Here is a 22,640-nt window from a genome sequence, read left to right as displayed (position 1 = left end):
AACACACAAAAACCCTCCTCTAACAGAATTTCCACCTTGGCAGAGAGACTACTCCCTTTCCTCCTCCCTCCAGGAGCACGTCCAGACACAAATAGAGACTCAGTCAGTCGAGTCTGGATAACTCAGAGGAGCTGCTCCAACTCTGAAGACTATTGTTTTGGAACATGTAATGCAGAAAACATTTCATTGCAGGATTTCAACTACAGTAAGCTGTCCTAGCATTGATTGACAGTGCTCTGTCTGGACAGTACTGTAACTCTATCTAGAGGTGTCTGCTGAAGAACTTAGCGAAGTGAAAGGGACGTTCATCCTGCGAGCTCCATTTATGTGAATGTACTTTTTCTGTGATTGAAACTTCAGGAAGGTATTTTAAACTCGTTGGTCTTTTTGACACTTTCTGTTGATTCTATCTACGACTCGAGGAGATCTTTGCCTGTCTCTGTTCAGGCATGACGGGTCAGGAGAGGAGTGAGGAGAAGAGTGAGTGTGTGTCCCTGTCTCCGATGATGGAGGCTGTCCCTGCCCCACCTGAGAGTGAGAGGGTGTGTGTGTTTGGGACGGGGGACCTGGGGCGCTCTCTGGGCCTGCGTCTGCTGCAGGCGGGGTACGGTGTGGTGTTCGGCAGCCGACGGCCCCACAGCAGCAGCAGCCTCCTACCCCACGGAGCACAGGTACAAAATAAAGTAGATCTGGTTTTATGTGGTGATATGTTAAATGTGGATATGTGTTTTTACTTTGTTGAAAATGTATTTCAATACATACTTTTTTATGTTTGAGGGAGTATATGTTAATATACTGTATTTGTGTTTAAGTGTGTATCAATATGTTGATGATGTATATGCAGGTCCTGGGTCATGCTGCAGCTGCTCAGTCAGCCCATCTGATCTTCATCGCTGTCCAGAGAGAACACTACGACTTCCTGGTACCACTGGCCAATCAGCTGAAGGGAAAGGTAGCATATATGTTTTATTACTTCTGCTATATGTATGAATATCTGTTTTGTCAGCATGCAACTGTAAAGTTGTCCCAGCGTATTTAGCCAATATATTATATTTTCCAGTGTATTTCAAATCAAATGTTAATGGTCACATACACATGGTTAGCAGGTGTTATTGCGAGTGCAGCGAAATGCTTGTGTATTTAGCAAATATATTGTACGTACCATTGCATTCAGCCAATAGAATGTATATTCCAGTGTTTTTGGCAAATATAAAGTATGAACCAGTGTATATGATGCCATGTTGAATTGCAGGTGTTGGTGGACCTCAGTAACAACCTGAGGAAGAATCAGTACCCAGAGGCCAACGCAGAGTACCTGCAAAGGTGAGAGCTATACAGTATAGGTTGTTATTATGTGTATGTTTTTTTTGTTAATTATGGATGTTTTTCTATGTTGATATAATGTAAATGTGGTTATATGTACCTGAACAGTCTGGTTCCTGGAGCTGAGGTGGTTAAAGGCTTCAACACCCTGTCTGCCTGGAGTCTGCAGAATGGACCTTCAGATGCCAACAGACAGGTACACACCGAGGTTTAAACCATGCCCATGAAACCAATTGGCTACTAGATTCAACTCTGTATACACTACATGACCAAATGTATGTTGTCATGTCTCTGACTCTGATTAAATTATATGACATGCTATTTTATTTCATTGATTACCTAATGTTTAATTGATTATGTGATTGAATTAAACCATGCAACAATTAAACCATTAATATCCTGGGGTACAACAGAAGCATTCATTATGTAGAGCAGTTATCTCCCGAATCCACTCTCTTAAAAATCTGAAGATCTTTTATATCAATAGCAGTCAATTATTAATAATCTTGATTGGTCTTCTTCTGATTGTTGTAAGTATTTAGTTGTCTGCACAAACCCTAGCTAATAAGTTCAGCAATACACAAATTGGCTTATTTTTTATTATTTATTTACTAATGTCATGTCTTTACTATCACTAACTGAAGACTGATAGTTTTTATCAAAGATTCTCTGTAATTAGTTACTACACGATCAACTGCTTAATCACGGAACTAATTAACTAGGAAGTCGGGGCACCAAGGAAAAATATTCAGATTAAAAAGTTATCATTTCCTAAAATAACTTTTCAGATATTTTATCTGATCAATTAGTCTTTGAATTAATTATTTATTTACTTTACCTCACATTAGTCTCATTCCAAACATCGTAAATGATTGGTTATCTGCACGAACCCAGTCTTCACTATGAGTCATCCATACATCAAGTCATCCATACATCAAGTCATCCATACATCCATACATCAATTGTCTTACCTGACAATGTAAATAAACAAACAAACAAACAAGGTAAATGTAATGATCGGAGAATGTGCTCTAGTGGGCTAAACCGGCATGGCGGCTTTTTAGACAAAAGGGGAAGTGGGGGTTGACTAAGAAGTCACTCCAGAGTGATAATTATAACAATTGAAATGCTAATCCTTTACAAATGAACACTCACTCATTCGGGAACAATTGCAATCAATATATATATTTACGCTCAGTCTTGATCGCTGGTGAAAAGTTTGTGTCTTTCGTAGAATTGTCCGTCTTTCTCCTTCTGTCTTGGTTAGAGGGGATAGTTCAAAGTGACATTAGTTATAGAATGAATGTTTCGGCGGTTGCCGTTCTTCGCGTTCAATGATACCGAATTCCTAGCTGCAGATTAGTAATTAGCATCAAAGACTTGTTCTTATTCTGTTGGTATCGATAGTCTAAGAGTTTAACCACGTGGTATGGTTAAAAGATTCAGCTATGGTCTACAACCTTTGTCCTCCTAATGGAGAAAAACATGGTCTCTCATAATTGAGGTAAGCTTGGTCTGCTGATCGAAAACCCGAGTGGGTTTTTTATTGGGAATGGCAGAAACGGCTGTCCCAGGATGTCTGACCCTAACTGGGCTCAGGGGCGATCCCCTGATTTAGTTCAAATCAAAAGGGAATTGTATTTTTCTTCATAAACAGTCCAAAATCATATTACACAATTATACAAACAGTATCATACTCACTCATTCATCTTATACAACACTTAGATGTAAACCTCATATTTCGCTATTATATAAACAGCTTTAAGGTAATGTGGCCACACCGTCTCCCATGAGCTTTCCCAAGTTGTGACAAACGGACCAGTTCGTAGCTGGATTCTTCACCGATCTTTTATACATTCTCCGGAACATGAAATTGGTTCGTACCTCAAGTTCTGTGAGGTGGAAGGATTTCCTTTGTCCTTCTATGAAAGTTTACTCTCTCTCTACTATGTGGCCATGTGGCAGGGTCTTCTCAGGAATTTACGACCTCTGACCACAGCAGCCTAGTTGAAGGAGGCAAGGGGGAGTAGAAAGTTTGCAGCCATCCACTTCCTTATGTCTGAAACACAGGCTTCTAGCAAGGGCGATTTTTGGGCTTCACCATTTTTCATTGAAATGTACAGCTGTGTGTCATCCGCATAGCAGTGAAAGTTAATATTGTTTCCGAATGACATCACCAAGAGGTAAAATATATAGTGAAAACAATAGTGGTCCTAAAACAGAACCTTGAGGAACACTGAAATTTACAGTTGATTTGTCAGAGGACAAACCATTCACAGAGACAAACTGATATCTTTCCGACAGATAAGATCTCAAACAGACCAGAACTTGTCCGTGTAGACCAATTTGGGTTTCCAATCTCTCCAAAAGGATGTGGTGATCGATGGTATCAAAAGCAGCTCGAGGACAGATGCAGAGCCTCGGTCTGATGCCATTAAAAGGTCATTTACCACCTTCACAAGTGCAGTCTCAGTGCTATGAGGGGGTCTAAAACCAGACTGAAGCATTTCTTATACATTGTTTGTCTTCAGGAAGGCAGTGAGTTGCTGCGCAACAGCCTTTTCTAAAATGTTTGAGAGGAATGGAAGATTCGATATAGGCCGATAGTTTTTAAATATTTTCTGGGTCAAGGTTTGGCTTTTTCAAGAGAGGCTTTATTACTGGCACTTTTAGTGAGTTTGGTACACATCCGGTGGATAGAGAGTAGTTTATTATGTTCAACATAGGAGGGCCAAGCACAGGAAGCAGCTCTTTCAGTAGTTTAGTTGGAATAGGGTCCAGTATGCAGCTTGAAGGTTTAGAGGCCATGATTATTTTCATTGTTGTGTCAAGAGAAATAATACTAAAACACTTGAGTGTCTCCCTTGATCCTATATCCTGGCAGAGTTGTGCAGACTCAGGACAACTGAGCTTTGAAGGAATACGCAGATTTAAAGAGGAGTCCGTAATTTGCTTTCTAATATTTTCCTCAAAGAAGTTCATGAATTTATTACTGCTGAAGTGAAAGCCATCCTCACTTGGGGAATGCTGCTTTTTAGTTAGCTTTGCGACAGTATCAAAAATAAATGTCGGATTGTTCTTATTTTCTCAATTAAGTTGGAATAATAGGATGATCGAGCAGCAGTAAGGGCTTTCCAAGTTAGTCGGAAGACTTCCAGTTCGGTGTGGCGCCATTTCCGTTCCAATTTTCTGGAAGCTTGCTTTAGTGCTCGGGTATATTCTGTATGCCAGGGAGCTAGTTTCTTATGAGAAATGTTTTTAGTTTTTAGGGGTGCAACTGCATCTAGGGTATTGTGCAAGGTTAAATTGAGTTCCTCAGTTAGGTGGTTAACTGATTTTTGTCCTCTGATGTCCTTGGGTAGGCAGAGGGAGTCTGGAAGGGCATCAAGGAATCTTTGTTGTCTGTGAATTTATAGCACAACGTTTGGTTGGGGTCTGAGCAGATTATTTGTTGCAATTCAAATGTAATAAAATGGTGGTCCGATAGTCCAGGATTATGAGGAAAAACATTAAGATCCACAACATTTATTCCATGGGACAAAACTCCGAAAGCCGTTTGGAGTGGGTCTGTGGACTTTTCCATGTGAATATTAAAGTCAACAAAAATTTGAATATTATCTGCTATGACTACAAGGTCCGATAGGAATTCAGGGAACTCAATGAGGAACGCTGTATATGGCCCAGGAGGCCTGTAAACAGTAGCTATAAAAAAGTGATTGAGTAGGCTGCATAGATTTCATGACTAGAAGCTCAGGATGAAAACATATTTTTTTTGTAAATTGAAATTTGCTATCGTAAATGTTAGCAACACCTCCGCCTTTGCGGGATGAACAGGGATATGTTACTAGTGTAACCAGGAGGTGAGGCCTCATTTAACACAGTAAATTCATCATGTTTCAGTCAGGCCAATCACATCAAGATTATGATCAGTGATTAGTTAATCGACTATAATTGCCTTTGAAGTAAAGGATCTAACATTAAGTAGCCCTATTTTGAGATGTGAGTTATCATGATCTCTTTCAATAATGACAGGAATGGAGGTGGTCTTTATCCTAGTGAGATTGCTAAGGCAAACACAGCCATGTTTAGTTGTGCCCAACCCAGATCGAGGCACAGACACGGTCTCAATGGGGATAGCTGAGCTGACTACACTGACTGTGCTAGTGGCAGACTCCACTAAGCTGGCAGGCTAGGCTAGGCTGACTAACAGCCTGCTCCCTGGCCTGCACCCTATTTCATTGTGGAGCTAGAGGAGTTAGAGCCCTGTCTATGTTGGTAGATAAGATGAGAGCACCCCTCCAGCTAGGATGGAGTCCCTCACTCCTCAGCAGGCCAGGCTTGGTCCTGTTTGTGGGTGAGTCCCAGAAAGAGGGCCAATTATCTACAAATTCTATCTTTTGGGAGGGGCAGAAAACAGTTTTCAACCAGCGATTGAGTTGTGAGACTGCTGTAGAGCTCATCACTCCCCCTAACTGGGAGGGGGCCAAAAACAATTACTCGATGCCGACACATCTTTCTAGCTGATTTACATGCTGAAGCTATGTTGCGCTTGGTGATCTCTGACTGTTTCATCCTAACATCGTTACATTACATTACATTTAAGTCATTTAGCAGACGCTGACGTAGATAACAATATCTCTATACTCTATACACTCGCCAGTTTTAGCTTTAGCCAGCACCATCTTCAGATTAGCCTTAACGTCGGTAGCCCTGCCCCCTGGTAAACCGTGTATGATCGCTGGATGATTCGTTTTAAGTCTAATACTGCGGGTAATGGAGTCGCCAATGACTAGGGTTTTCAATTTGTCAGAGCTAATGGTGGGAAGCTTCGGCGTCTCAGACCCCGTAACGGGAGGAGTAGAGACAAGAGAAGGCTCGGTCTCAGAGTCCGACTCGCTGCTTAACCTGTTATGGCTGCAATCCCGATACCGGGATCGATATGACAACTACCAGTGAAAATAGAGGGTGCCAAAATTCAAACCACAGAAATCTCATAATTACAATTCCTAAAACATACATGTGTCGTATATAATTTTAAATCTATTTTCGTTGTTAATCTCACAAAAGTGTCCGATTTCAAATAGGCTTTTCAGCGAAAGCACTACAAACGATTATGTTAGGTCTCCACCAAACCACAATAAGCACAGCCATTTTCCAGCAAAATATAGCCTTCACAAAAACCAGAAATAAAGATAAAATGAATCACTAACCTTGAATTATCTTCATCAGATGACACTCATAGGACTTCATGTTACACAATACATGCATGTTTTGTTTGATAAAGTTCATATTTGTATTTAAAAAAAATCTGAGTTTACATTGGCGTGTTAGATTCACTAGTTCCAAAAACATCAAGTGATTTTGCATAGCCACATCATTCAACAGAAATACTCATCATAAATGTAGATGATAATATACACATGGAATTATAGATATACCTCTCCTTAATGCAACCACTGTGTCAGATGTTTTTAAAACTTTACGGAAAAAAATGCATGCAATAATCTGAGACGGCGCTCAATTTAAAAACACCACAGCCGCAAAGATGGCGTCAACATGAACAAGAAATTACATGAGAAATATTCCCTTACTTTTGATGATCTACATCAGAAAGCACTCCAGGAATCCCAGGTTCACGATAAATGTTTGTTTTGTTCGATAATGTCCGTTAATTATGTCCAAATACCTTTTTTGCTTGAGCGTTTAGTATACATATCCAAACGCTAATTCTGGTCAGCATTATATTGGACAAAAACTTCAAAAAGTGATATTACCGGTCGAAGAAACATTTCAACCTAAGTACAGAATCAATCATTGGGATGTTTTTAACATATAGCTTTTAACGGACCTCTGAGACTATCACAGTGCAGGTGCATTTATACTGAGAATTGATTACACACAGGTGGATTGTATTTATCATCATTAGTCATTTAGGTCAACATTGGATCATTCAGAGATCCTCACTGAACTTCTGGAGAGAGTTTGCTGCACTGAAAGTAAAGGGGCTGAATAATTTTGCACGCCCAATTTTTCAGTTTTTGATTTGTTAAAAAAGTTTGAAATATCCAATAAATGTCGTCCACTTCATGATTGTGTCCCACTTGTTGTTGATTCTTCACAAAACAATACAGTTTTATATTACATTTACATTACATTTAAGTCATTTAGCAGACGCTCTTATCCAGAGCGACTTACAAATTGGTGCATTCACCTTATGACATCCTTATGACATATGTTTGAAGCCTGAAATGTGGCAAAAGGCCGCAAAGTTCAAGGGGGCCGAATACTTTCGCAAGGCACTGTATATAAATTAGATATTTAGATATGCCATGGTTGCCCTTAGTTTTAAGATGTAATCCAGAGACAGGTGTCTTGTACAACAGCCTTCTGCGTGTTCTCTTTTCGACTCCCTCAGCATATTTGCAATCAAACGGCAGAATTTTCTCCATCTCCTTAACTATCATAATTTAATTCCACCGGGCATGCCACTGATTTCAAAACTTGGTCCTCCAGAAAGTGGTGAACAACACTTTTGCAGTTTTACATGTACTACGTGATATCTTTTTTTAAAACGCGTTAGAAAGGATTACCTACATAAACTGACCAGCTCATGTTATAGACAGTGCTACATGGCAACCAATCCGAATATTATATGGGCATGTCTAGCCCATCCATTATCTCAGCCAATCATGGCGAGCGGGAAGGTTCCCATCTTTTTTCCCGTAGATAAATCAACTAGGCAATTCTATTCATATTTACAGATGGCATACAAATTTGTTATTAAGGCACATGAAAGTTCACATGTTTCAGAAGGTATTTCCTCTCCTGTAAAGTAGTGATGCGCGACACACGCCTAGTGTCCTGAAACGAGTCAAATATTTAAGAGTGAGTATTTTTCTGCATATGCTTGTGTTTTTCAATGCCAAATCCACAACTGGCATGCTCTGCCTTGATTCGGTGTTATGTAGCAACATTTGAAATGGTGTTTTTTACATTGGATAAAAACAGAGACACAGAGCTACACAATGGTATATAATATGTAATGCATTTGAGGAACAATGGGTAAGTAATTCTGCTTTGAAAGTTGATACACTTGAAACCTAATTTTTGAGAAATTGGCCTTTGAAGGTTTTGGTACAGACTGGAGAGCTCTAGTTGAGGTTTGCCTAGTTAAGTATGCCATCTGTAAATACTAATACATTTTTAAAATGACCAGTCTAGTTGTTTTAGCCACTGAAAAAGTCAGCAACCTTTCCGCTAGCCATGATTGGCTGTGATAGTGATTGGGATGGACTTGTCGAGAGATTAACCTGTTAGTCCTACCCACACCGTATTCGGTAGCGTAATCATAGCCTCAAGCTCATTACCATAACGCAACGTTAGCGATTTCTAAAAATCGCAAATGAAATGAAATAAATATGCCTATCCTCAAGCTTATCCTTTTCTTAACAATCCTGTCGTCTCAGATTTTCAAAATATGCTTTAGAACCAGAGAAAATCAATAATTTGTGTAAGAGTGGTGATAGCTAGCTTAGCATTTAGCGTTAGCATTTAGCACGCAACATATTCACAAAAACCAGCAAAGGGATCAAATAAAATAATTTACCTTTGAAGAACTTCAGATGTTTCAATGAGGAGACTCTCAGTTACATAGCAGATGTCCAGTTTTTCCTGAAAGATGCTTGTGTAGGACACAACGTTCCGTTTTGTTACTATGCATTTGGCTACCGAAACTAACCGAAAATTCAGTCACCTACACGTCAAACTTTTTTCCGAATTAACTCCATAATATCGACTGAAACATGGAAAACGTTGTTTGAATCAATCCTCAAGGTGTTTTGTCATATATCTCTTCATTGAAATCCCTTCCTGGAAGCGTGCATTCTTCTCTGATTCAGATGGAAAAATACTGGTACCTGACTTTTGCGCACCAATTTCCACGCAGACACCGTGCGGGACACTTGGTAATTGTAGGCTCTTATGGTCAATCTTCCAATGATATGCCTACAAATACGTCACAATGCTGCAGACACCTGGGGGAAACGATAGGAAGTGTCCGTTCATTCCTGTCGCATTCACAGCCATATAAGGAGATCATGGAAAACGTGCCTCCAGAAATCCTGTTGATTTCCTGGTCACTCAAACATCTTGGTTTTGCCTGTAGATTCTGTTCTATGGCACTCACAGTGAAAATCTTTACAGTTCTGGACACGTCAGAGTGTCTTCTTTCCAAAACTATCAATTCCAAGCATAGTCGAGCATCTTTTCGTGACAAAATATTGCGCTTAAAACGGGCATGTCTTTTTATCCAAAAATGAAATACTGCCCCTAGAGTCTTAACAGGTTAATTAATCGGATTGGACTGCCATATTGCACGCTTCTGTCTATTTGAGCTGGTTAGTATGTGTAAGTAATCCCATCTTTAAAAATATATATATTGCTTAGTAGAACTGCTCAAGTTCCTCTCTAACTTTAATCATCAGCTGTCAGAGCAGGCGATCACTGTACCACAGCCAATCTGTAAATAGCACACCCAACTACCTCATCCCCATATTGTTTTTTTTATCTTCGTGCTCTTTTGCACCCCAGTATCTCTGCTTGCACAGCATCGGCACATCTATCACTCCAGTGTTAATGCTAAATTGTAATTATTTCACCTCTATGGCCTGTTTATTTCCTTACCTCCCTACTGTCCTACATTTGCACACACTGTACATAGATTTTTTTATATTGTGTTATTGACTACGTTTGTTTATGTGTCACTCTGTTTTTTGTTGCAGTGCTTTGCTTTATCTTGGCCAGTTCGCAGTTGTAAATGAGAACTTGTTCTCGTCTGGCCTACCTGGTGAAAAGTTGAAACAAAAAAAATAAGAAAATAAGTGTTGCTGTCCACTTTCTGGAGGACTGAGTTTGAAATCAGTTTAATTCAAGTATGATAGCTAAGGAGATGGAGAAAACACTTGTCTTCGAATTACATCTTTAGGCATCCGTTCAACCATGATCTATATGGGTAAGATAGTCTAGCCTTAACAAAATACTCCACTACACAAGTCTCCATTTCAATAGAATGTCACTGCGACAACTGTTGATAGACGTAGCTGGTAAATTCGCTCTGGCTATCTACTCAGATTTTAGACCACGGGTAAGATAGTATAGCTAGCTACATTTTCAGAAATTACACGTTTCTAATTTTTTTTTTTTTCAAGTATTCCGTTAGTTAGCTAACATTAGCGACCCAGCTCGCTAGCTAACGTTACATGTATGATCTTATTATTCGTATCTCAGAGCCATTTGCTTTGCTTGTTATAGCCCAATGTTAGCTAGCTAACATTGAACCTGGTTGGTTAGCTAGCTAGCTACATGTCTTCACAAAAGATTCCACTATGCAAGTGTCCATTTTATTAGAATGCTGTTGTTAGGACAGAACCCTCAGATCAACCCTTAAATATATTGGTGGAGCTAAAGCTTGGGAGGGTGTGAAAGATGCTGAATGGGTGTAGACAAAGAAGAGTCCTCCAGTATTTTATTTATTTATTTGTTAAGCCTATGGGTTCCCCTACAGGAACTACAGCCCCCCATTCAGCTGAAACGGTGATGCAGGGAATGCAAAAATATTCTTAGAAATATTTAACCTCCACACATTAACAAGTCCAATACCTCAGATGAAAGATAAACACCTTGTTCATCTACCCAGCGTGTCAGATTTTTTAAATGTTTTACGCCGAAAACACACCATGTATTTATGTTAGACCACCACCAAAACAAAGAAAAAACATAGCCATTTTGTACCACAAAAGATAAAATCACAAAAGCAGGATTTAAAAAATAATAATTCACTAACCTCTTGAAAATCTTCATCAGATGACAGTCATATGACATGTTACACAGTACATGTATGTTTTGTTCGATAATATGCATTTTATATCCATAAATCTCGGTTTACATTGACACCATGTTCATAAAATTCTCCAAAATGTCCGGAGGAATTATAGAAAGCTACGCCAGATAACAGAAATACTCATCATAAACTTTGACTAAAGATACACGTTCTACATATCATTAAAAAGATACATTGGTTCTTAATGCAACCGCTTGGTCACATTTCTTTTAACGTTACGGAAAAAGCCTACCATGCAATAATCTGAGACGGCGCTCAGACGTAACAATATTTCTCCGCTATGTTGGAGTCAACAGAAATACAAAATTACAACATAAATATTCCCTTACCTTTGATGGTCTTCGATCAGAATGTAGTGCAAGGAGTCCTAGTTCAACAATAAATCGTTTTGTTTCATAATGTTCAATTCTAGTGTCCATGTAGCAGCATTTGCTACCACTTTCAGCTCAAATGCCCAAAAAATGACTTCTGGTCCAGAATAATTTTGCATCAAATCTTCCAAATTACATATTACAGGTCGACGAAACTGGTCAAACTAAGTGCAGAATCAATCTTCAGGATGTTATAATCATACAGATTGAATATCATTCCAACCGGGCAATCCTAGTTCATCTGGGGCTGACTGGAACAGACAAAGCACTCTAACGCATACGCGCCTTCAAGCACATGGAAATCTTTGCCACACTTAGTACTTTTACTTCCCATTAGGTCAAAGTTCACAGCAAATGCTCCATTACACTTTCTACTGAATGAGGACATCTAGTGGAAGACATAGGAAGTGTTTCCAGATCCATAACTTGTAGGGAAGGGAGAGGGAGGGGGCGATGACGTCAAAGTTGCCCAAACTTTCAGGATTCCAAAACTATTTTGGAAGATTGCCTGCCCTGTGAGTTCTGTTATACTCACAGACATAATTCAAACGGTTTTAGAAGCTTCAGAGTGTTTTCTATCCAATACTAATAATAATATGCATGTATTAGCAATTTAGTACAGATTTTGATGCAGTTCACTATGGGCACGCAATTCATCCAAAGGGGAAATACTGCCCCCTATCCTTAACAAGTTTTAAGGCACATGAAAGGTAACATGTTCCAGAAGGCATTTCTGCCAAAAGACGCATTTTGCAACAAAAAAAAGAAGATTATGTTGAAATGGCTCTGTGTGAAGTAGTGACCCACGACATACACCTAGTTTCTGAAACGGGTATATTTCAGAAAAGGGCTCAGTGTCATTATCCTCACAAAGTGGGGTATTGAAAACAGTGGTGTCAATACCTTTCTAAGATTTGTTTTATTACTTGTTAAACATATCTTTCACTGAGCACTTATTAGTATAAAATAATATAATTTTCCGCATTTGTGGAGCACCAATGTAGCTGAGTATTTGAATGATTTATTTTATAAAGGCATTTTTGCTCATATTTATCAAGGGTGTCAATTTCAGGACCCCACTGTATGTGTATAAATATATGTCAGGTGTATATCTGCGGGGAAAGTGTGGAGGCCAAGCAGGCGGTGATAGCGGTAGCCATCAAGCTGGGTTTCAGTGCCCTGGACCAGGGATTTCTCTCAGTGGCCCGGGAGCTGGAGGACTTCCCCCTACAGCTGTTCCCCCAGTGGAGGCTCCCCCTGCGCATCGCCATTGGCCTCAGTGCTGCCTTCTTCTTCTACCTGCTGATCAGAGACATCATCTATGCATACGTCACCCAGAGCAAAGACATCTCCTTCAGAATCATGGTCTCACTGGCCAACAAGGTACTGGCCACAGGCCCTTTGAGTGGTTGTGTTTGTGTTTCTCTGTGTGTTACCAGCTGTTCAAGGTGTGTGTGTTCTCCCCAGGTGTGTCCCATCGTGTCTCTGATCATGCTGTCTCTCTGTTACCTGCCTGGTGTCCTGGCTTCCTTCCTGCAGCTCTACAGAGGCACCAAGTACAGGTCAGACCTTTGTGTGGATGTGAGTGTGGTTGCATACATGTATGTTTAATCAATGTTGTGTACGTACAGTTGAAGTCAGAAATTTACATGCACTTAGTTTGGAGTCATTAAAACTCGTTTTTCAACCACTCCACAAATTTATTGTAAACAATCTATAGTTTTGGCAAGTCGGTTAGGACATCTACTTCCTGTATGACAAGTAATTTTTCCAACAATTGTTTACAGACAGATTATTTCACTGTATCACAATTCCAGTGAGTCAGAAGTTTACATATACTTGATTGTGCAATGATTGTGCCTTTAAAACTTCTTGTGACTAGCAATCCCGGATCCGGGAGCGTAATCATAGCCTCAAACGAATTAGCATAACGCAGCGGAAATAAATACCACTAGAAAATGTTCCTATTCATGAAAATCACAAATGAAATATATTGAGACACAGCTTAGCCTTTTTCAATCACACTGTCATCTCAGATTTTCAAAATATGTGTTACAGCCAATGCTAGACAACCATTTGTGTAAGTTTATCATGGCATAATGCTATGCTAGGCTCTGCTGGCAGCAGGCAACATTTTCACAAAAATAAGAAAAGCAATCAAATTAAATCATTTACCTTTGAAGAACTTCGGATGTTTTCACTCAGGAGACTCCCAGTTAGATAGCAAATGTTCCTTTTTTCCAAAAAGAATATTTTTGTAGGCGAAATAGCTCCCGTTTGTTCATCATGCTTGGCTGAGAAATCAACCGGAAAATGCTATCACTACAACGCCAAACTTTTTTCCAAATTAGCTCCATAATATCAACAGAAACATGGCAAACGCTGTTTAGAATCAATCCTCAAGGTGTTTTTAACATATATATTCAATAATATATCCGTCGAGGCAATTGGTTTCTCATAAGAAGCGATTGGAAAAATGGCTACCTCAGTATTTTACGCAAGATTTTCTGCAGGAGACATCAGGTGACCACTTGTTAAATGTGGTCCCTTATGGCTATTCTTCAACAGAAATGCGTAAAAAGACGCCACAATGCTGTAGACACCTTGGGGAATACGTATAAAACTTAAGCTCATTTGTAGCTCATTCACAGCCATATAAGGAGTCATTGGCAAGAGGTGGTTTCAAAAAATGCGGCACTTCCTGATTGGATTTTTGTCTGGGTTTCGCCTGTAGCATCAGTTCTGTTGCACTCACAGACAATATCTTTGCAGTTCTGGAAACGTCAGAGTGTTTTCTATCCAAAGCTGTCAATTATATGCATAGTCGAGCATCTTTTCATTACAAAATATCTTGTTTAAAACGGGAACGTTTTTCATCCAAAAATTAAAATAGTCGTAAAAAAATTACGACAGAAAATGATGTCATGGCTTTAGAAGCTTCTGATAGGCTAACTGACAACATTTGAGTCATTTGGAGGTGTACCTGTGGATGTATTTCAAGGCCTACCTTCAAACTCAGTGCCTCTGACTCAATTTAAAGTCACTGAGATCTTCAGTAAGGCTATTCTACTGTCAATGTTTGTCTACATAGATTGTATAGCTGTGTGCTCGATTTTATACACCTGTTAGCAAAGGGTGTGTCTGAAATAGCCAAATCCACTAATTTTAAGTGGTGTCCACATACACTACCTGCCAAATGTTTTAAAACACCTACTCATTCAAGGGTTTTTCTTTATTTTTGCTATTTTCTACATTGTAGAATAATAGTGAAGACATCCAAACTATGAAATAACACATATGGAATAATGTAGTAACCAAAAAACTGTTAAACAAATCAAAATGTATTTAATATTTGAGATTTGAGTTGTTGACAGCTTTGCACACTCTTGGAATTCTCTCTTAGAATGCTTTTCCAACAGTCTTGAAGGAGTTCCCACATATCCTGAGCACTTGTTGGCTCCTTTTCCTTCACACTGCGGTCCAACTCAGACCAAACTATCTCAATTTGGTTGTGGTCGAGGGATTGTGGAGGCCAGGTCATCTGAGACAGGACTCCATCACTCTCATTCTTGGTAAAATAGCCCTTACACAGCCTGGAGGTGTGTTGGGTCATTGTCCTGCTCCTTTTCACCCCAGTATCTCTACTTGCACATTCATCTTCTGCACATCTATCACTCCAGTGTTTAATTGCTAAATTATAATTACTTCATTATGGCCTATTTATTGCCTTACCTCCCTAATCCTACCTCATTTGTACACACTGTATATAGATTTTTTTCTTCCCTATTGTGTTTTTGACTGTACATTTGTTTATTCCATGTGTAACTCTGTGTTGTTGTTTCTGTCGCACTGCTTTGTGTTATCTTGGCCAGGTCGCAGTTGTAAATTAGAACTTGTTCTCAACTGGTCTACCTGGTTAAATAAAGGTGAAAATTAAATTGATAAAAATGACAGTCCCACTAAACCCATACCAGATGGGATGGTGTATCGCTGCAGATAGCGGGGTAGCCGTGTTTGTTAAGTGTGCCATGAATTCTAAATAATTCGCAGACAGTGTCACCAGCAAAACACCCCCACACTATATCACCTCCTCCTCCATGCTTTACGGTGAGAAACACACATGCATTCCAGGTGACTACCTCATGAAGCTGGTTGAGAAATGCCAAGTGTGCAAAGCTGTCATCAAGGCAAATGGTGGTTATTTGAAAATGTATTGAACACTTTTTTGGTTATGACATGAATCCAAATGTGTTATTTCATAGTTTTGATGTCTTCACTATTATTCTACAATGTAGAAAATAGTAATAATGAAAAACCTTTGAATGAGTGTACTTTTGTATATATGTACTGTATTTATGTTGATTATTAGTGTTTATGTATTTTTAACATCAGGCGTTTCCCTGATTGGCTGGACCGCTGGATGCTGTGCAGGAAACAGCTGGGTCTTCTGGCACTGGGATTCGCCTTTCTGCACGTGCTCTACACACTGATCATACCCATACGGTCAGTGGAAAACACACACACACACACACACACACACACACACACACACACACACACACACACACACACACACACACACACACACACACACACACACACACACACACACACACACACACACACACACACACACACACACACACACACACACACACAGTGAAATGTGTCTTCCATTGGATTTTAGTAAAGAAAGTATTGATTTTCTTCCCAGGTACTATGTGAGGTTCAAGGCCACTGAACGCATTGTCTCTATGGTAAGAACACCTACCTAGCTTTAAGGCCAAATTAAACTCTTTCAAAACAGTGAACATTGGATAGACAAAATTGTGTACAGATTTAAGACCTTAATTTGAACACTCTGTTGACGCTGAGAATTTTCCTGCGCTGCAGCATTTATATAACCATGTATTAGTGTGAATTTATTTTAAAGAGATACTCTGGAACTTTTGTATACTTTTTGGCCAGTAGTTCTGAAAGCAGCACTCACGAGCCAAAAGTGGTGAAAACGAGTACTATGTGACACCAAGTCCTTGCTTTCTCTGTATCTGCTGTGGCCACTGAGCTGTTGGGCCAGCCCTGCAACCTCATTGGTTAATGCTGAGCGGGCCTCTTGTTAGCTGTCACTCAAATGTGAGGGGCTGAAGCTCTTTTGCTCGAACTCAAATTGCTAAGTGGCTGGCCCATATGGGGGAAATGTAGGGAAAATGGCGATGCACAGCTTCAAGAAAACGGTCACTTTTCAAGTATTTCATGAATAATTGAGGTACGAAAGTAATTCTGCTCATAGAAAATGAATGTATGAACTACATATTGAGACATCTATCCTAAAGCAGGAGGTTTAAAAAATATTTTCTTAGTCGCCATGGAACTGGAGCATGTCTTAACAGTGTTGCACTTTTCAGGTAGCCAAATTTTGGCCAGCTAATAGCCTAACCACCAATCAAGTAACATTACATTGGCAGAAAAGTGGGAACGGAGTAAATGTTTGAATGCTGTTGCTGCAGGATTATTTTTCTGAGACAATACTGGTCATATTAAGATCCTACATCTGTACATTGGACACACACCTACAGTATATAGCAATATTCAGGCACTAGTTTTGATTATAAACACGCCTCTCTCTCTCTCTCTCTCTCAGATCAGAGAGAACAGGACCACTCAGTTTGATACGACGACGGCCTGGCGTGGTGACTCCTACTTATCCCTGGGAATTCTGGGGTTTGGCCTGTACGTCCTGTTGGGAATCACATCTCTTCCCTCAGTCATTAACGCTCTCAGCTGGAGGGAGTTCAGCTTCATACAGGTGGGATCACCAGGACTGGTCACACTGAATGTTTAGGCCAGACACACTTGTGAGGCACTCATTTTCTGCCCATTTTTACTAGCAGTGGGGGAATAAAATCGATACAGTCATACACTTCAAGGTGCACTTCAACTATGACAAACAAAATGAGAAAAAAAATCCAGAAAATCACATTGTAGGATATTTAATGTATTTATTTGCAAATTATGGTAGAAAATAAGTATTTGGTCAACAACAAAAGTTTATCTCAATACTTTGTTATATACCCTTTGTTGGCAATGACAGAGGTCAAACGTTTTCTGAAAGTCTTCACAAGGTTTTCACACACTGTTGCTGGTATTTTGGCCCATTCTTCCATGCAGATCTCCTCTAGAGCAGTGATGTTTTGGGGCTGTTGCTGGGCAACACAGACTTTCAACTCCCTCCAAAGATTTTCTATTGGGTTGAGGTCTAGAGACTGGCTAGGCCACTTCAGGACCACTTCAGGACCTTCTTCTTACGAAGCCACTCCTTCGTTGCCCGGGCGGTGTGTTTGGGATCATTGTCATGCTGAAAGACCCAGCCACGTTTCATCTTCAATGCCCTTGCTGATGGAAGGAGTATTTCACTCAAAATCTCACGATACATGGCCCCATTCATTCTTTCCTTTACACGGATCAGTCGTCCTGGTCCATTTGCAGAAAAACAGCCCCAAAGCATGATGTTTCCACCCCCATGCTTCACAGTACATATGGTGTTCTTTGGATGCAACGACGAGTTGAGTTTTTACCAAAAGTTATATTTTGGTATCATCTGACCATATGACATTGTCCCAATCTTCTTCTGGATCATCCAAATGCTCTCTAGCCAACTTCAGACCGGCCTGGACATGTACTGGCTTAAGCAGGGGGACACGTCTGGCACTGCAGGATTTGAGTCCCTGGCGGCGTAGTGTGTTACTGTTACTCTCTGCTGGTCATTCACTAGATCCCCCCGTGTGGTTCTGGGATTTTTGCTCACCGTTCTTGTGATCATTTTGACCCTACGGGGTGAGATCTTGCGTGGAGCCCCAGATCGAGGGAGATTATCAGTGGTCTTGTATGTCTTCCATTTCCTAATAATTGCTCCCACAGTTGATTTCTTCAAACCAAGCTGCTTACCTATTGCAGATACAGTTTTCCCAGCCTTGTGCAGGTCTACAATTTTATTTCTGGTGTCCTTTGACAGCTCTTTGGTCTTGGCCATAGTGGAGTTTGGAGTGTGACTGTTTGAGGTTGTGGACAGGTGTCTTTTATACTGATAACAAGTTCAAACAGGTGCCATTAATACAGGTAAATAGTGGAGGACAGAAGAGCCTCTTAAAGAAGAAGTTACAGGTCTGTGAGAGCCAGAAATCTTGCTTGTTTGTAGGTGAACAAATACTTATTTTCCACCATAATTTGCAAATACGTTCATAAAAAATCCTACGGTGTGATTTTCTGGATTTATTTTCTCATTTTGTCTGTCATAGTTGAAGTGTACCTATGATGAAAATTACAGGCCTCTCTCATCTTTTTAAGTGGGAGAACTTGCACAATTGGTGGCTGACTAAATACTTTTTTGGACAATATTATGTTGATACTTAGACTCCAAGTATCGATTTGCCTAGGTAGCATTATTTTTCATCCTATAGTTTGTTCTCCATCTTCTTTTGAAATAGTGAGACAATGTTTTCTTATTTCCATGACTGACTGATAAAAAAAAACTATTTTTCTCATGCTCGCTCTTGTCTTTCTGCAGCAGACATATAATGAGCAATATGTTTGGAACATCAAATCACAATAAAATCTAAGTATCGAATCACAATAGTTATAAAATTGTGAAAATTGTAATACATACCGTTTCGCACCTAAGTATTGTGATAATGTTGTGTCGTGAGGTCCCTGGCAATTCCCAGCCCTAATTTGTACACTTACCCCCTTCAGTATTTCCCCTATTAGCTTATTCATGCGGGGTGCAGAGCCAACATCCAGGCCAGAATGCAATAAAACTCCAGGAAAGTAATCTAATTTTCAGCAGACAAGCCAGAGGTTATGTGCTGGGGATATGAAGCTGTATTCCCATCACTACAGTGAACACACACACTCATTCATAATGTAACTAGGTCACGAGAAACTCCGGCTCATTCTCTAATTCATTAATTTCCCTCAAATTGAAGCAGTGATTTAAATGTTAAGTTATTCATCAAATGTAATTTAGGAAGAATATATTAGAACAGGCCAGGAGAATTCACATGTATGTGCGCTCACAGGGGCGGCATGCACCCCAAAACATTTGAAAGGGCAGAAGATGCGTGAGGATAGCTGGGTGACGGCTAGGCCCCGCATCCGGACGTTGGAGCATTTTGCGTTTGTCAAACACCAGAGGCAGACTTTTACTGTAATCTAGACCCATAATCATTATGCTTAATTCCAGGGGTCCTCCTGACTGGTGGTTCTTTTTTTAAAGAAACAAAATATTCTTCTCTGCATCTATGCTAAAATTTGGGTAAAAGCTTGAAAGGAATGTGAGTCTTATTCAGTACATTTAGTTAGGCTTGCTTTTTTCAAGTCCACCAACCTTGCCAGCAGGCATGCCAGCTAAGATAGCTAGCTACTTTAACTTGATTGATAGCCGGAAATGGCTTCTTCGCAGCTAGGGAGGGGAAACTTTCCAAAATGAAAACAATTAGAAATGAGCTAGTTTGATTGGCAATATACTAAAATGTAAACAAAGTTTAATTTATCATGGGAGGTCAAAAGGGCAGGTGCTCATGCTCCCTTAGACCTCTATCTGTGCACGTACCTGGCACGTGTGTGTGGTTCATGTGTTTATGTGTTCTTTTCTCCCCCACCAGTCCAAGCTGGGTCACCTGACTCTGCTGTTGTGTACGGCGCACACCTACCTGTATGGCTGGAACAGATTCCTGAGTTCCTCCACCTACAAGTGGTACACCCCACCGGGCTACATGCTGTGCCTGGTGCTTCCCTCTGTGGTGCTGCTACTCAAGCTGCTGCTCATAACCCCCTGTGTGGACCGAACCATCACCCGCATACGACAGGGCTGGGAAAGGGGGGCAGATCAGAGGAACCCTAAAGACAGCCAACCACTGATACCTTAGAGGACACACACACAGACACACACACAATAACACCCTCAGTGAACTCTTGTTTCTTTGCTATTGTACCCTCAGAGGTTGGCTACCATTCAATCAACGTTTGCCATGTTTCTGGGATCAAAAACCAACAATATCATTTAATTGATATGCAGTCGTATTTATTTTGATATTACACTGTAAACATTGTAGCATTTTAATACATATATTTTCAATAGTACACAAACCAGACACTAGTTTTCACTGGTGAAAGCTCTCTCTATCTCTCTCTCATATTCTCTCTTACTGTACATCCTCTCTCTTCTTTGATTGACTGTACAGTTATCCCCAGATGAAACACAGGTTTCAGAGACATATAAACGTTTTTAAATGTATATTTTGTGTCTGTCTCATACATCTCCAGGGGCAGGTCAGACACATAAAAACACATCTATCAGTGTGATCCTCTCTGGGGCAGAGTGTTATTATTTCCTCCAGAAAACAGACTCTCTGAAACTCAGCAACAGGCTTCCCTTTCATCACTAGATAGACAGAGTGGCCCACAGTGTCTTCTGTCATGGGGAGCACTTCCATTTGTGGTGGATATAGCTGGCTGTTTGTGTACAGTGCCTTGCAAAAGCATTCATCCCCTTTGGCGTTTTTCTAATTTGTTGAATTACTACCTGTAATTTCAATAGATTTTTTAAAAGATTTCATGTAATTGACATACCCAAAATAGTCCAATTTGGTGAAGTGAATAAAATAACTTGTTTAAAACTTAGGGCTGAAATCCCGTTAACGGGATCAATATGACAACAGCCAGTGAAAGTGCAGGGCGCCAAATTCAAAACAACAAAAATCTCATTAGAAATTCCTCAAGCATACAAGTATTTTACACCATTTTAAAGATACAATTCTCGTTAATCCAGCCACAGTGTCTGATTTCAAAAAGGCTTTACAGTGAAAGTATCACAAACGATTATGTTAAGGACACCACCAAGTCACAGAAAAACACAGCCATTTTTCCAGCCAAAGATAGGAGTCACAAAAAGCACAAATAGAGATCAAATGAATCACTAATCACTAACATTTGATGATCTTCATCGGATGACACTCATAGGACTTCATGTTACACAATACATGTGTGTTTTGTTTGATAAAGTTCATATTTATATTTTTAAAAATCTGAGTTTCCATTGGCGCATTATGTTCAGTAGTTCCAAAAACATCCAGTGATTTTGCTTAGCCACATCAATTTACAGAAATACTCAAACATTGATAAGAGTTATAAGTGTTATGTGTAGAATTATAGATCCACTTCTCCTTAATGCAACCGCTGTGCCAGATTACAAAAAAGCTTTACGGAAAAAGCAAACCATGCAATAATCTGAGAATGGCGCTCAGAAAACATTTACATATATCCACCATGTTGGAGTCAACAGAAGTTAGAAATAACATTATAAATATTCACTTACCTTTGATGATCTTCATCAGAATGCACTCCCAGGAATCCTAGTTCCACAATAAATGTTTGATTTGTTCAATAATGTCCGTCATTTATGTCCAAATAGCTACTTTTGTTAGCGTGTTTGGTAAACAAATCAAAACTCACAAAGCGCATTCACTAGTTGCAGTTGTTGAAAATCGACCAACCTCAGATTTCCCACTTCCTGTTTGGATTTTTTCTCAGGTTTTTCCCTGCCATATGAGTTCTGTTATACTCACAGACATCATTCAAACAGTTTGAGAAATGTCAGAGTGTTTTCTATCCAAATGTACTAATAATATGCATATATTAGCAACTGGGACTGAGTTTACTCTTGGCACCTGTAAAGATCTTCGTCTGTTGTTTGTAGAAAGTCAGACCGAAATGCAGCGTGTAGGTTACTCATGACTTTTAATGAAGCTAATACGGTACATGAAATAACGGAAGAAGAAAACAACAAACGAATGAAACTAATACAGCCTATCTGGTGACTAACACTAAGACAGGTACAATCACCCACGAAATACAACGCGCACTCAGGCTACCTAAATACGGTTCCCAATCCGAGACAACTAGAATCAGCTGACTCCAATTAGGAATCGCCTCAGGCAGCCAAGCCTAACTAGACACACCCCTAATAATACACACTCCCAATTAATACAAAC

The 22,640-nt window shown here is 39.8% G+C and overlaps 1 protein-coding gene across 2 annotated transcripts; it reads left to right on the top strand.

Moving 5' to 3' along the window:
* The first annotated feature begins 42 nt into the window (after positions 1–42).
* Positions 43–20,680, top strand: LOC123997856 (metalloreductase STEAP4-like). 2 transcript variants are annotated; one of them, XM_046302473.1, is made up of 11 exons: positions 43–364; positions 448–671; positions 845–952; positions 1,253–1,323; positions 1,432–1,519; positions 12,697–12,975; positions 13,060–13,154; positions 15,985–16,095; positions 16,307–16,349; positions 17,234–17,398; positions 20,253–20,680. In XM_046302473.1, exons 2-11 carry the CDS (start codon positions 450–452, stop codon positions 20,514–20,516), a joined length of 1,446 nt encoding a protein of 481 aa, XP_046158429.1. In that variant the 5' UTR covers positions 43–364; positions 448–449; the 3' UTR covers positions 20,517–20,680. The 2 variants fall into 2 exon arrangements, with proteins under 2 accessions (XP_046158429.1, XP_046158428.1); XM_046302472.1 differs by having other exon boundaries at positions 43–671.
* Positions 20,681–22,640: the final 1,960 nt, after the last annotated feature.

The sequence above is a fragment of the Oncorhynchus gorbuscha genome, linkage group LG15 (assembly GCF_021184085.1).
Source record: "Oncorhynchus gorbuscha isolate QuinsamMale2020 ecotype Even-year linkage group LG15, OgorEven_v1.0, whole genome shotgun sequence".
NCBI lineage: Eukaryota > Metazoa > Chordata > Actinopteri > Salmoniformes > Salmonidae > Oncorhynchus > Oncorhynchus gorbuscha.
Note: the sequence above shows the minus strand (reverse complement) of the source record. Positions and strands in the feature narration are given on the sequence as shown.

Coding starts and splice junctions, on each gene's coding strand:
- LOC123997856 (XM_046302473.1), top strand. CDS start 450: ATGACGGGTCAGGAGAGGAGTGAGGAGAAGAGTGAGTGTGTGTCCCTG. Junction 672..844: donor TCCTACCCCACGGAGCACAG/GTACAAAATAAA, acceptor ATGTATATGCAG/GTCCTGGGTCATGCTGCAGC. Junction 1,520..12,696: donor CTTCAGATGCCAACAGACAG/GTACACACCGAG, acceptor AATATATGTCAG/GTGTATATCTGCGGGGAAAG.